Source organism: Hordeum vulgare, chromosome 7H (genome assembly GCF_904849725.1).
Source record: "Hordeum vulgare subsp. vulgare chromosome 7H, MorexV3_pseudomolecules_assembly, whole genome shotgun sequence".
Taxonomy (NCBI): domain Eukaryota; kingdom Viridiplantae; phylum Streptophyta; class Magnoliopsida; order Poales; family Poaceae; genus Hordeum; species Hordeum vulgare.
In genome coordinates, this window is record NC_058524.1 from 25,039,580 (window position 1) to 25,054,168 (window position 14,589).

At 44.1% G+C, this 14,589-nt stretch overlaps 1 protein-coding gene across 1 annotated transcript; it reads left to right on the forward strand.

Moving 5' to 3' along the window:
- The first annotated feature begins 1,287 nt into the window (after positions 1-1,287).
- LOC123406946 (3-ketoacyl-CoA synthase 19-like) lies at positions 1,288-2,691 on the forward strand. The gene has a single exon (XM_045099964.1). It carries the CDS (start codon positions 1,297-1,299, stop codon positions 2,689-2,691), a length of 1,395 nt encoding a protein of 464 aa, XP_044955899.1. The 5' UTR covers positions 1,288-1,296.
- The last annotated feature ends 11,898 nt before the right edge of the window (positions 2,692-14,589 follow it).

Here is a 14,589-nt window from a genome sequence, read left to right on the forward strand (position 1 = left end):
CATATAGTAGTATCATGCATATGATACTAGTGTATGATACTACATCCGTAATGCATAGTATCATGTACTAGTCTCATGAAATAGTTCATTTATTGACATGCATGACACATAGTAGCACAACATTTAATATGATACGGTATCATAATATGATACTCAACCCTCTCTTTCCTCATTTAATTTCATGCCACCTCATCAAATATACCTAGTTGGCATGCATGATACTACTTATGATACTCCCATTACGACCAGTCTTAATCAATTTTGATGAGGTGACATAGAATTAAATGAAGAAAGAGAGAGTTAAGTATCATATTATGATACCGTATCATATTAAAATGTGGTACTATGTGTTTTGCATGGCAATAAATGAACTATCCTATCTCTCCCTAATAATAAAGCACCGATGGCTTCTGTTGTCCGTCGTGGCGCTTTTGCAGAAAGGCCCCTGTAGTTTTCTCTAATTAACCCGCAGTCCGTTTATAAGTGAGACCGAACCGTTTTGTTTCACATTTTACACAAGACCCCCTCACTTTCGTGCTAAATAACCCGCGGTCCAAATTGTACTCAGAGTGAATCGTTTTTAATATTTTTTTACGTAAACCCCTCACATATGTGTTAATAACCTTGAAGTCCATTCAGAATAAATATCTATTTTCAAATAACAATATCTTTTAAATCGTAAATCCAATTTAAACATGTTATATATGAAACTTGATTAAAAAAATGTGCAGAGTTTGAATATGTTGTTATTTTATATGTTATTTAAAAAAAAATACTATATAGGATACAATGCTAATCAATATTTGTCTTTATTTCATACCGGCTATTTGTATTGTAACATGTTAAGTTAAGCATCAATATTTGGAAAATGTCATAATCTTTGGACATGATGTACTTGCACTAGGTTTTTTTTGTACATATTTTATAATTTAAGACCTTACGTATGTGTCTTTTTTTGACAGTATCCACGCACGTTTTTACCAATGGACTATATTTTTTTATTGTTTATTTTTCTTCCGTTGCAACGCACGGACATTTGTGCTAGTATTAGTAACATATGATACTATGCATTACGGATTTAGTATCATACACTAGTATCATATGCATGATAATAGTATACGATACTATCTATTATTACCCGACTAAGTGTTACCCTGAAGTGAAGTAATCTCGAATTTAATGCACGCAAAGTTGCAAACTGTACACACTCTCTGGTGAGGGCGAGGTACGCCTATATAAACCCTGCTCTCTAATTTCCCAGGGAAATGAAGCATGCGGAGCGTTGACGCGGATCCGATGGAGTCGCTTCTTATTCTTACCGTAGTGCTTCTCCTTGTGCATGCGGTGAGTTCCCTGGTGCGCACGGCTCTCGCCCGTCGGCGGCACTCGCGGTGCTACCTGCTTGACTACGTGTGCCATAGGCCGTGTGACGACCGCAAGGTGAGCTCGGATACCGTTGGCAGGGTAGTCACGCGTAACAAGCGCCTCGGTGTCCCAGAGTACCGGTTCCTCCTGCGCGTCATTGTCGGGTCCGGCATCGGGGAGGAGAGCTACTGCCCGCGCAACATCCTGGAGTGTCGCGAGGATTCGCCCACCCACCAGGACGCGCTGGACGAGATGGACGCCTTATTCGACGAAGCCATCGCCGAGCTCTTCCTCAGGAGCGGCTTCGCTCCCCGCGATGTCGACGTGCTGGTCGTCAATGTCTCCTTGTTCGCACCCGCGCCGTCGCTCGCCTCTAGGATCGTTCGCCGCTTCGGAATGCGTGAGGACGTCGCCGAATACAACCTCTCCGGCATGGGATGCAGCGCCAGCCTGATCTCGCTGGACCTCGCGCGCAGAGCTCTGCGCACGCGGCCGGCGTCGCTAGCTCTCGTTGTCTCGTCGGAGTCCATCGCTCCCAGTTGGTACTCCGGCAAGGACAAGTCCATGATGATGGGCAACTGCCTCTTCCGCAGCGGGGGTTCCGCCGTGCTGCTCACCAACAACCCGTCGCTCCGCGGGCGCGCCAAGATGGTGCTCCGCCATCTCGTGCGCACAAACACCTGCGCCGACGACGAGGCGCACACGTGCGCGCTACAGCGGGAGGATGAGGACGGGCACGTCGGGATCAGCCTCAGCAAGGATTTGCCCAAGGCCGCTGTCCGGGCATTGACCCTCAACCTACGGCGCCTCGCCCGGCGTGTCCTCCCCGTGTCCGAGTTGCTGCGGTTCGCCGCCCAATACGTATCCAGCAAACTCCTATCCCAGTCCCCTGTGCAAGCGAAGTCAGACGGACGACTTCGCAAGGTCAACTTTAAGACCGGCGTGGAGCACTACTGCCTCCACCCCGGCGGCGCCGCCGTCGTCAAGGCTGTAAAGGAGAGCCTCGGTCTGGACGCCGACGACGTGGAGCCTGCGCTGATGACACTGTGTCGGTGGGGGAACACGTCCGCCAGCAGTCTCTGGTACGTGATGTCGTACATGGAGGCCAAGGGGAGGCTGAAGAAAGGGGACAGGGCGTTCATGCTCACCTTTGGCTCCGGATTTAAGTGCAACAGTTGCGTGTGGGAGGTGACCGGCGACATGGCTGACAAGGGCGCGTGGGCAGACTGCATCGACGAGTATCCACCGCCACCGGAGGGCACCACTACCAACCCGTACATGGACAAGTACAGTTGGGTTAACCAAGTCGACGCACTGGTGTTATAGCGACATATTTGCTGTTTAACCTTGTTGCAAATAGTTCAACCCGTGCGACTGCACAGGCTAGTTATTTATAGACTAAATTCAGCTTTGCTATAACTCATCTATCTGAGTTTCAGTTATGTCTCATCCACCTTTGTAGCCATTGCATTTGATACTTCAAGATACGAGTGTGTGCTGAGATAGATGTAATACTATTTTGTATCTGTCTTTGTATTTAAAGTGAATGAGACCAAACTATATCTCATCTAAAAGAGTTGTAGCCACTTGCTACTAAATTAGTTGAATATAATTTTTATGAACATTGTTTATGTTAAAAAAGAACTAATAATGAAATCACATAGTTACTAAGCCTTTGAAAGTTTATTTGAGAAACATAATAGTTTTTAACGTAACCATACACCTGGATTATATTTGAATGCATTCAAAAGCATGATACTCTTGTTATTATTAGAAAATACAATATGCATATTTTCTTTGACATGTGCCAAGAGCTCATGGGAAAATAAAATTTTATGCATCAAAAGAAAAGCATCGGTCACTAACGTTTCGGATACCGAAATGCAGATTTGGGAACACATAGTATTCAGATGTTAACGAAAAACCACAAACAAAACTAATAACTACTCCCTGTGTATTGTTCTCCCCAACTATATCTAGGAGAGCTAGATCTAGCAGGAGCAAAAACTGGTTCTATCTCAATAGTATCGGCAGTTTCAGAAGCATCACTAGCATTGGCAGTAACTCTAGCAATATGAGCATCAAGGAACACTCCTAGTGGAACATCAGGCAAAGTAGCATCTCTAGCCGTATCAAGCATAGCATCATCAGGCAAAATAGCATCTCTAGCATCATCAGGCAAAGCAGTATCAAGCATGGCATCTCTAGCAGTATCAGGCATTGTATCAAGCATAGCATCTCTAGCAGTATCAGGCATAGTATCAAGCATAGCATCTCTAGCAGTAGCAGGCATAGTATCAAGCATAGTATCATCAGGCATAGTATCATCAGACATAGTATCAAGCATAGCATCTCTAGCAGTAGTATCACAAGCATCATCAAGCACAGGCGACATATCAAGATTTCTAGCAGGAGGTGATGTCGCAAACTTACTCATAACTGAAGGTGAATCAAGTGCAGAGCTAGATGGCAATTCCTTACCTCCCCTCGTAGTTGAGGGAAAGACTTTGGTCTTCGGATCCTTTAGATTCTTCGTAGTGATCAGCAGATATAAATCCCAAGTGACTCAGAGAATATAGCAACACCTCCCCGGCAACGGCGCTAGAAAAATGTTGATTGCAATCTCTGGCGAATGCTAGACGAATGCTGATGACAACAAACCTTCCCTTGCAACGGCACCAGAAGAATGCTGCTTGCACTCCCCGGCAACGGAACTAGAAGAATGTTGTTGATAGCCCACCAGCGCGTGGGTTCGCAGCAGTTTTCGAGGGTAGAGTATTCGACCCAATTTGTTGGTTTGCACGACGGGAGGTGAGAGAATACTCTCAAGTATTAGCAGCTGCATTTGTCAGATTCAACCACACCTGAAAGATTAGTATCTGCAAGCACAGTAGTAACAACAAAGTAGCGAGTAACGGCAGTGTAACGAGCAATAGTAGCGGCAAGGAACAGCAGTAGTGACAACAGTAGCAAGTAGCAACAGTAGCAAGCGACAGTAATAGCAACAGTAGCAGCAGCAGCAGAGCAAAACAAGTAACAGCAGTAGCAACAGTAGTAGCAGCAAGAGCAGAGCAAAATAAGTAACAGCAGTAGCAATAGTAGTAGCAGCAGCAGAGCAAGACAAGTAACAGCAGCAGTAGGACAAACTCGTAGGCAATGGGTCGGTGATTTGTTTGGATGATATTCATCATACAACAGTTATAACACGGAGAGATATGTGGCTAGCTCCCGTTCGTCAATGTGATGTAGGGATGCATTCCGTGTGTCGTCATACGTGCTTAGGGAAAAGAACTTGCATGACATCTATTGTCCAACCCTCCCGTGGCAGCGGGGTTCAAAAGGAAACTACGGGATATTAAGGTTCTCCTTTTAATAAAGAACCGGACCAACGCATTAGCACTTGGTGAACACATGAACTCCTCAAACTATAGTCATCACCGGGAGTGGTTCGGTTATTGTCACTCCGGGGTTGCCGGATCATAACACATAGTAGGTAACTACAACTTGCAAGATCGGATCTAAAACACACATATATTGGTGACAACATAATAATTTCAGATCTGAAATCATGGCACTCGGGCCCTAGTGACAAGCATTAAGCATGGCAAAGTAGTAGCAACATCAATCTCAGAACATAGTGGATACTAGGGATCAATCCCCATCAAAACTAACTCGATTACATGATAGATCTCATCCTACTCATCACCATCCTGCGAGCCTACGAATATATTACTCACGAACAACGAAGAGCTTCATGGAATTTGAGAGGGAAGAAGGTTGATGATGACGATGGCGACGATTTCCCCTCTCCGGAGCCCAAGACGGACTCCAGATCTGCCCTCCAGATGAAGAACAGGTGGTGGTGGCGCCTCCGTATCGCAAACGCGACAAAAACTTCTCTTTTTATTTTTTTTGGGACGAAAGGGATCTTATAGAGCTGGAGTTGGGGGCGGCAGAGCCGTGTGGGCCCCACAAGCCTGCCCACCGCCACTAGGGGGGTGGTGGCGGAGCCAGGGCTTGTGGCCCACTGGCCCACCCCCTGAGGTGGAACTTGGCGCAGATATTTTTCTTATTCCAAAACTGCTCCCCGTATATTTTCAGGACGTTTGGAGAACTTTGATTTCGGCACAAAAATAACACCAAGGCAATTCTGCTAAAAACAGGGTCAGTCCAGGTTAGTTCCATTCAAACCATGTAAATTAGAGTCCAAAACAAGGGCAAAAGAGTTTGGAAAAGTAGATACGATGGAGACGTATCAGTACCCCCGATACTAACCATAGTTTCATCAAAACAAGCAACCAACTCAACAAAAACAAAATCTGTCAAAAACAGACCAATCTGTAGCAATCTGTCTACTTCGTATACTTCTGGTACCTAAACAAATCTGAAAAATTACGACGGCCTGGGAAAAACGCATATCAACCAGCAGAAAAAAGAATCAACTCAAAAGCTCTTTCTGAATAAAAATGAAAAATCATCTCGTGAGCGAAAAGTTTCTGTCTTTTTCCAGCAGGATCAAATAACCATTACCAAGACTAGTCATAAAGATTTTGCTTGGCTCAAACACAAAAAGAAACACAAAAAAGACAATCACAACAGAATTATGAAAGTGTAGACGCAACAAAACAGAAAGAAAAAGATAAATTCATTGGGTTGCTGATGACCCACAAGTATAGGGGATCAATCGTAGTCCTTTTGATAAGTAAGAGTGTCGAACCCAACGAGGAGCAAAAGGCTCTGATAAACGGATTTCAGCAAGGTAATAACTGCAAGCACTGAAAGTAGCAGTAACAAGTGATTGTGTAGCGAGGTGAAACGTAGAAAGCAAAGAGTAACAAGTAACAAGTAGTAGCAACGGTGCAGCAAGTGGCCCAATCCCTTTTGTAGCAAGGGACAAGCCTGAACAAAGTCTTATAGGAGGAAAAACGCTCCCGAGGACACACGGGAATTTCTGTCATGCTAGTTTCATCATGTTCATATGATTCGCGTTCGTGACTTTGATAGTTCGATATGTGGGTGGACCGGCGGTTGGGTACTGCCCTTACTTGGACAAACATCCCACTTATGATTAACCTCTCTCGCAAGCATCCGCAACTATAAAAGAAGAATTAAGAAAAAGTCTAACCATAGCATTAAACTAGTGGATCCAAATCAACCCCTCACGAAGCAACACATAGACTGGGGTTTAAGCTTGTGTCACTCCAGCAACCTATCATCTACTTACTACTCCCCAATGCCTTCCTCTAGGCCCAAATATGGTGAAGTGTTATGTAGTCGACGTTCACATAACACCACTAGAGGAAAAACAACAAACATCATATCAAAATACCGAATGAATACCAAATTCACATGACTATTATTAGCATGACTTATCCCATATCCTCAGGAACAAAAGTAACTACTCACAAGACATAATCATAATCATGACCATAGGTGTAATGAATAGCATCAAGGATCTGAACATAAACTCTTCCACCAAGTAATCCAACAAGCATCAACTACAAAGAGTAATCAACACTACTAGCAACCTTACAAGTACCAATCAGAGTCGCGATACGAAGATTGGTTACAAGAGATGAACTAGGGATTGGAGAGGGGATGGTGCTGATGAAGATGTTGATGAAGATGCCTCCCCTCCGACGAGAGGAGTGTTGGTGATGATGATGGCGACGATTTCCCCCTCCGGGAGGGAAGTTTCCCCGGCAAGATCGTCCTGCCGGAGCTCTATATTGGATCTGCTCAAGTTACGCCTCGTGGCTGCGGCGAAACCACGAAAAAATTCCCGAATGATTTTTTCCAGACCAGGACGCTTCATATAGCAAAAGAGGGGGGCTAGTGGGCCTTCAGGCAGCCCACAAGCCTGCCCTGCGCCACCAGGGGGGTGGTGGCGGTGGGCAAGCTTGTGGGGCCTTGGTGCCCCCCCTCCGGTAGTTCTTTCGCCCAATATTTTTAATATAATCCTAAAAAAGTCCACGTAAATTTTCAGGGCATTTGGAGATGTGCAGAATAGTGAACTAGGATTTGCTCCTTTTCCAGTCCAGAATTCCAGCTGCCTGAATTCTCCCTCTTCAAATAATCCTTGCAAAATAAGAAAGAAAAGGCATAAATATGGTACCACAAGTAATATAACAGCCCAAAAAGCAATAAATATCAACATGTAAGCATGATGCAAAATGGACGTATCAGTTGCCTCCCAACATCACATAAAGACTTTGGAATCGCAGGAACACTAGCGCCCAAATCACACAAAGCATTGCACTCATAGTTTTTGATTTTGATTTTGATGGTAGGTTTCCACTCATCATGAAGCTTTCTAGGGATAGAGACTTCCAATTCAAGTTTCTCTTCAAGAGATTTTATCATAGCTTCGACGATATGATCGGTAAAGGCCTTGTTTTGGCTATAAGCGTGTGGAGAGTTTAACATGGATTGCATAAGAGAAATGCATTCAATCAAGGAGCAACTATCATAATTGAATTCCTTGAAATCCACGGTAGTAATTTCATTACTACTCAAAGTTGTAACATCTTCTACTCCACTTTTAATGATTTTAGCATCAAGATAGATGGACTCCGAATCATTGGGGCACTTTTATACCAAAGTGGATTAATATCCAGCCCCATAATCATTAGGTTTGACACAAGAAAACAAAGATTCAATGGGAGTCACACCAAGGACTTTAAGATATTCGTGATTCTCATCACGAGAACACGCCTTTTTAAGCCATTCATGTCTAGCACGAATTTGGGCGGTTCTTTCTTGACTCTCAATCATGGAAACACGCATAGCTTTCAAAGTTTCATCCATGTTGATTTTGGGAGGAGCGCATCTAACTTTCAAAGCATCAACATCACAAGAAATTCTATCAACGCTCTTAGCCAAATCGTCAATTTTGAGTAGTTTTTCCTCTATGGACGCATTGAAAAATCTTTTGAGAGTTGATGAACTCTTTGATATTAGTCTCTAGATCAGATGCTAATCTATTGTAATTTCCATGAGTATTGTTGTAGGAGTTGCCAAAGTTATTAGAGGAGGTACTAGGAAAATGCCTAGGAACATAGTTTCCTCTAAAAGCATTGTTGTTTCCAAAGTTATTCCTACCAACAAAATTAACGTCCAAGCTAGTGTTGCTACTCTCAATCAAAGAAGACATGGGCATATCATTAGGATCCAAAGGAGCACTTCTACTAGCAACCAAATTCATTAACTTGTCCATCTTAGCATTTAACGAGTTAATTTCTTCTATAGTGTGTATCTTCTTACTAGTAGGTGATCTTTCAGTGTGCCACTGAGATTAGTTCGTCATGATGTTGTCTAAGAGCTTTGTGGCTTCTCCTAACGTGATTTCCATGAACGTTCCACCTGAGGCGGAGTCCAAGATATTTCTAAAAGCGAAATTCAAGCCAGCGTACAAGATTTAAATAATCATCCAAAAACTCAAGCCATGAGCGGGACGTTTTCTAATCATTAATTTCATTCTCTCCCAAGATTGTGCAACATGTTCGTGATCAAGTTGCTTGAAATTCATGATATCATTACGGAGAGAGATTATCTTAGCCGACGGAAAATACTTGGATATATTAGCATCTTTGCACTTATCCCAAGAATCGATACTATTTTATCCCAAGCATCTTTGCACTTATCCCAAGTTTTCGCGCGATCTCGCAACGAGAAAGGAAAAAAGTTTCAATTTAATCACGTCATTATTCACATCTTTTTTCTTTTGCATATCGCAAAGCTCAATGAAGGTATTGAGATGGGATGCGACATCTTCACTAGGAAGGCTAGAGAATTGCTCTTTCATAACAAGATTCAGCAAAGCGACATTGATTTCGTACGACTCCGCACTAGTGGCGGGAGCAATCGGAGTACTAATAAAATCATTATTATTAGTATTCGAGAAGTCACAAAGTTTGGTGTTTTCATTCATGGTGACTTCAGCAAGCTAGCAAGCACACAAGCAAACAAAGAGCAGGCGAGAAAAAGGGCGAACGAAAAGGCAAATTGGTGAAGTGGGGAAGAGGAAAACAAGAGGCAACTGGCAAACAAAGTAAATTGAAGAGTTGAGTTTGCGACACCTACTTGGATGAGTCCTTGACTTGATCTTCCTCCCCGACAACGGTGCCAGAAATTCTTCTGCTGCGGCAACAAAAGTGCTTCCTTGGCGCTAGGAATTCTTCTTGTTACTTCTCTGGTTTGCATCGGTTTTTCCCTTGAAGAGGAAAGGGTGATGCAGCACAGGAGAAATACGTATTTCCCTCAGTTTTAGAACCAAGTTATCGATCCAGAAGGAGGGCCTCGTCAAGTCCAGAGTACCTGCGCAAACACAAACAAGCTTGCACCCAACGCTTCAAAGGGGTTGTCAATCCCTTCAAGATTGTTTGCAAAGTGAGATCTGAAGGCGGAAAGTGCAACGAAGTAAAAAGTGTAAGGCTGAAAATATGGCGTGGAGTAGACCCTGGGGGCCGTAGTATTCACTAGAGGCTTCTCTCATAATAGCAAATATCATGGTGGGTGAACAAATTACTGTCGAGCAATTGATAGAACCGCGCAAAGTCATGACGATATCTAAGGCAATGATCATACATATAGGCATCACGTCCGAGACAAGTAGACTGATACTTTCTGCATCTACTGCTATTACTCCACACATCGACCGCTATCCAACATGCATCTAGTGTATTAAGTTCATGATGAACAGAGTAACGCCTTAAGCAAGATGACATGATGTAGAGGGATAATCTCAAAGCAATGATGAAAACCCCATCTTTTCACCCTTGATGGGAACAACACGATGCGTGCCTCGCTACCCCTTTTGTCACTGGGTGAGGTCACCGCATGGTATGAACCCAAAACCGAGTACTTCTCCCAGTGCAAGAATCATAGATCTAGTTGGCCAGACAAAACCCACAACTCGAAGAGAATTACAAGGATATGAAATCATGCATAAGGGAGATCAGAAGAAACTCAAATAAGATTCATAGATAATCTGATCATAAATCCACAATTCATCGGATCTCGACAAACACACCGCAGAAGAAGATTACATCGGATAGATCTCCCTGAACATCATGGAGAACTTTGTATTGAAGATCCAAGAGAGAGAAGGAGCCATCTAGCTACTAGCTATGGACCCCTAGGTCTATGGTGAATTACTCACGCATCATCGAAGAGGTCATGGAGTTGATGAAGAAGCCCTCCGTGTCCGAATCCCCTCCCCCCCGGCAGGGCACTAGAACGTGCCCCAGATGGGATCTTGCGGAGACAGAAGCTTGCGGTGGCGGAAAAGTAATTTCGACGATCTCCTGATTTTTTTGGGATTTTTAGGAAATTTATAGGCGCAACGCCCTAGGTCAGGGGATGCTCAGGGGGCCCACAAGCCTAGGTGGGGCGGCCTACCCCCCTGGCCACGGGGTGGGGGCTTGTGGGGCCCCTGAGGCTCCCATGCCTTGGCTCTCAAGCTTCCCGATCTTCTTCCGTTCCAGAAAAAATCTTTTCGGGGGTTTTCTTCCGTTTGGACTCCGTTTCAAAATCTCCTTTGAAAGGGGTCAAAAACATGGAAAAAATAGGAACTAGCACGTGGCACTGAGTTAATAAGTTAGTCCCAAAAAATATATAAAAGGCATGCAAAACATCCAAAGTTTGACAAGATAATATCATGAAACCATCAAAAATTATAGATACGTTGGAGACGTATCAATCTCCAAGATAGTGTATTTACATGTGAATCTTCTCCTCCCTTATCATTTTTCATGAATTGCATCATTGACCATAAGATTTTCCTTGTGTAATGTCATTACTTACCATAAGATTTAGCACATGATCTTTTTCATCTATTTCTTTTCTTTATTTTTGATGGTAACATGAAAGTAAACAAAGCAAACTTGAACTAACTTTATCATATATCTCACACATGATTACATCGATAGATAGATAGATCACTATGCAAACTCTTGAAAAGAAGGGATCTAAATAAAATTTTATTCAGCTAATTAGAAAGAAAAACTCAAAATCAAAATAAGGTAAATAAAGGCAAAGTTGGTGGTGTGATATGATACCGGGGCACCTCCCCCAAGCTTGGCTACAACCAAGGGGAGTGCCCATACCCGATACTCAAGTCTCCTTTGGTGGTGAAGGTGATGAAGGTGGTGGTGAGGACTAGGTAGGGTTATCTTTCTTGCTTTGGAGAATAAAGTTGGAATTCCTAGGATCCTCATTCTCTAGCTCAAGTTGCAGTATCTTCTTGCACAATGCCTCCTTGCTCTCCATCTCAAAGCGAGGAGGGGTTGGTGTTGGAAATATGCCCTAGAGGAAATGATAAATAGTTATTATTGTATTTCCTGTTTAAGATAATCGTTTATTATCCATGCTATAATTGTATTGAATGAAAACATAGATACATGTGTGGATACATAGATAAAACAATGTCCCTAGCAAGCCTCTAGTTGGTTAGCCAGTTGATCAAGGATAGTCAAGGTTTTTGACTATGTGCAAAGTGTTGTTGCTTGATAACTTGATCACATAATTAGGAGAATCATGTGATGGACTAGACCCAAACTATGAATGTAGCATATTGATCGTGTCGTTTTATTGCTATAGTTTTCTGCGTGTCAAGTATTTGTTCCCATGACCATGAGATCATATAACTCACTCGCACCGGAGGAATACCTTGTGTGCATCAAACGTCAAAACGTAACTGGGTGACTATAAAGGTGCTCTACAGGTTTCTCCGAAGGTGTCTGTTGAGTTAATAAGGATCAACACTGGGATTTGTCACTCCGTGTGACGGAGAGGTATCACGGGGCCCACTCGGTAATACAACATCACACACAAGCCTTGCAAGCAATGTGACTAAGTGTAAGTCACGGGATCTTGTATTATGGAACGAGTAAAGAGATTTGCCAGTGACGAGATTTAAATAGGCATGCGGATACCGATGATCGAATCTCGGGCAAGTAATATACCGAAGGACAAAGGGAATGGCATACGGGATTATATGAATCCTTGACACTGAGGTTCAACCGATAAGATCTTGGGATAATATGTAGGATCCAATATGGGCATCCAGGTCCCGCTATTGGATATTGACCGAGGAGTGCCTCGGGGCATGTCAACATAGTTCTCGAACCCGCAGGGTCTGCACACTTAAGGTTCGGCGATGTTTTAGTATAGTTGAGTTATATGTGTGGTTACCGAATGTTGTTCGGAGTCTCGGATGAGATCACGGATGTCACAAGGGTTTCGGGAATGGTCCGGAGACGAAGATTGATATATAGGATGACTTCACTTGGGTACCGGAAGGTTTTCGGGCATTACCGGGAATGTACCGGGAGTTACGAATGGGTTCCAAAAGTTCACCGAGAGGGGGGCAACCCACCCAGGGGAAGTCCAATGGCCCTAGGGGTGGCACACCAGCCCTTAGTGGGCTGGTGGGACAGCCCAAGAGGGCCTATGCGCCAAGGAAAGAAAACCAAAGGAAAAGAAAAATAGGAGAGGTGGGAAGGAAGAGTAGGACTCCACTTTCCAATCCTTGTTGGAATAGGATTGGAGTAGGACTCCTCTCCCTTGGCCGGCACACCCTTGAGAGCTTGGCCCTCAAGGAAAGCCTCCCCCTCCCTCCTATAGATAGTGGTGATTTAGGGCTGATTTGAGATAACTTTTGCCACGTGCAACTCAGATCTAGATACCATAGTTTTACCTCTAGATCGTATTTCTGCGGAGCTCGGGCGGAGCCGTGCAGGAGTAGATCCTCACCACCACCGGAGCGCCGTCACGCTGCCGGAGAAATCATCTACTTCTCCGTCTTGCTTGCTGGATTAAGAAGGCCGAGATCATCGTCGACCTGTACGTCTGCTGAACGCGGAGGTGCCGTCCGTTCGGCACTAGATCGGAACGGATCGTGGGACGGATCGCGGGACGGATGATGGGATGGTTCGCGGGGCGGATCGAGGGACGTGAGTACGTTCCACTACGTCAACCGCATTTCTTACCGCTTCCTGCTGTGCGATCTACAAGGGTACGTAGATCCAAATCTCCTCTCGTAGATGGACATCACCATGATAGGTCTTCGTGTAAGTAGGAAATTTTTGTTTCCCATGCAACGTTCCCCAACAGTGGCATCATGAGCTAGGTTCATGCGTAGATGTTATATCGAGTAGAACACAAAGGGTTTTGTGGACGGTGATGTATGATTTGCTGCCCTCCTTAGTCTTTTCTCGATTCAGCGGTATTGTTGGATTAAAGCGGCCCAGACTGACATTATTCGTACGCTTTCGAAAGACTGGTTTCGTCGATTGTCGTGCAACCTCGTTGCATAAAGATGACTGACGGGTGATGTCAGTTGTGCTTCCCCGGCAATGGCGACAGGAATAGTCATGTCGACGGCACCAAGAATCCTTCTGCTACGGCTATGGAGCCTTGCGTTGGTGTTCCCTCGAAGCGGAAAGGGTGATGTAGCATAGCGGTGGTAAGTATTTCCCTCGGTTTGAGAACCAAGGTATCAATCCAGTGGAGGAGTATCACAAGATCCTGCACAAACACAAAAGCTTGCTCCCAACGCTATGAAGGGGTTGTCAATCCCTTATAGATTGTTCGCAAGTGAGAACTGAAAGCAACAAAGTGACAAAGCAAAGTAAAAGCGGAGGTGTAAACGATGGATGTGAATAGACCCGGGGGCCGTAGTGTTTACTAGTGGCTTCTCAAATGAAAGCAAGTAGACGGTGGGTGAACAAATTACTGTCGAGCAATTGATAGAACCGCGCAAAGTCGTGACAATATCTATTGCAATGATTATATCTATATGCATCACGTCCAAAACAAGTAGACCGATACTTTCTGCATCTACTACTATTACTCCACACGTCGAACGCTATCCAGCATGCATCTAGTGTATGTATTAAGTCCAAAAGAACAGAGTAACGCCTTAAGCAAGATGACATGATGTAGATGGACAATCTCATATCAACGACAGAGCCCATCTTGTTACCCTTGATGACAACTACTTAATGTGTGCCTTGCTGCCCCTGCTGTCACTGGGAAAGGTCACCACATGGTAGAACCCAAAACCAAGTACTTCTCCCATTGCAAGAATCATAGATCTAGTTGGCCAAACAAAACCCAATACTCGGAGAGACTTACAAGGATATCAAATCATGCATATAAGAAATCAGCAAAGACTCAAATACAATTCATAGATAATTTGATCAAAAATCCACAATTCATCGG

Excerpts from the sequence above, each read along its gene's own strand:
- LOC123406946 (XM_045099964.1), top strand. The coding sequence starts at position 1,297 with ATGGAGTCGCTTCTTATTCTTACCGTAGTGCTTCTCCTTGTGCATGCG.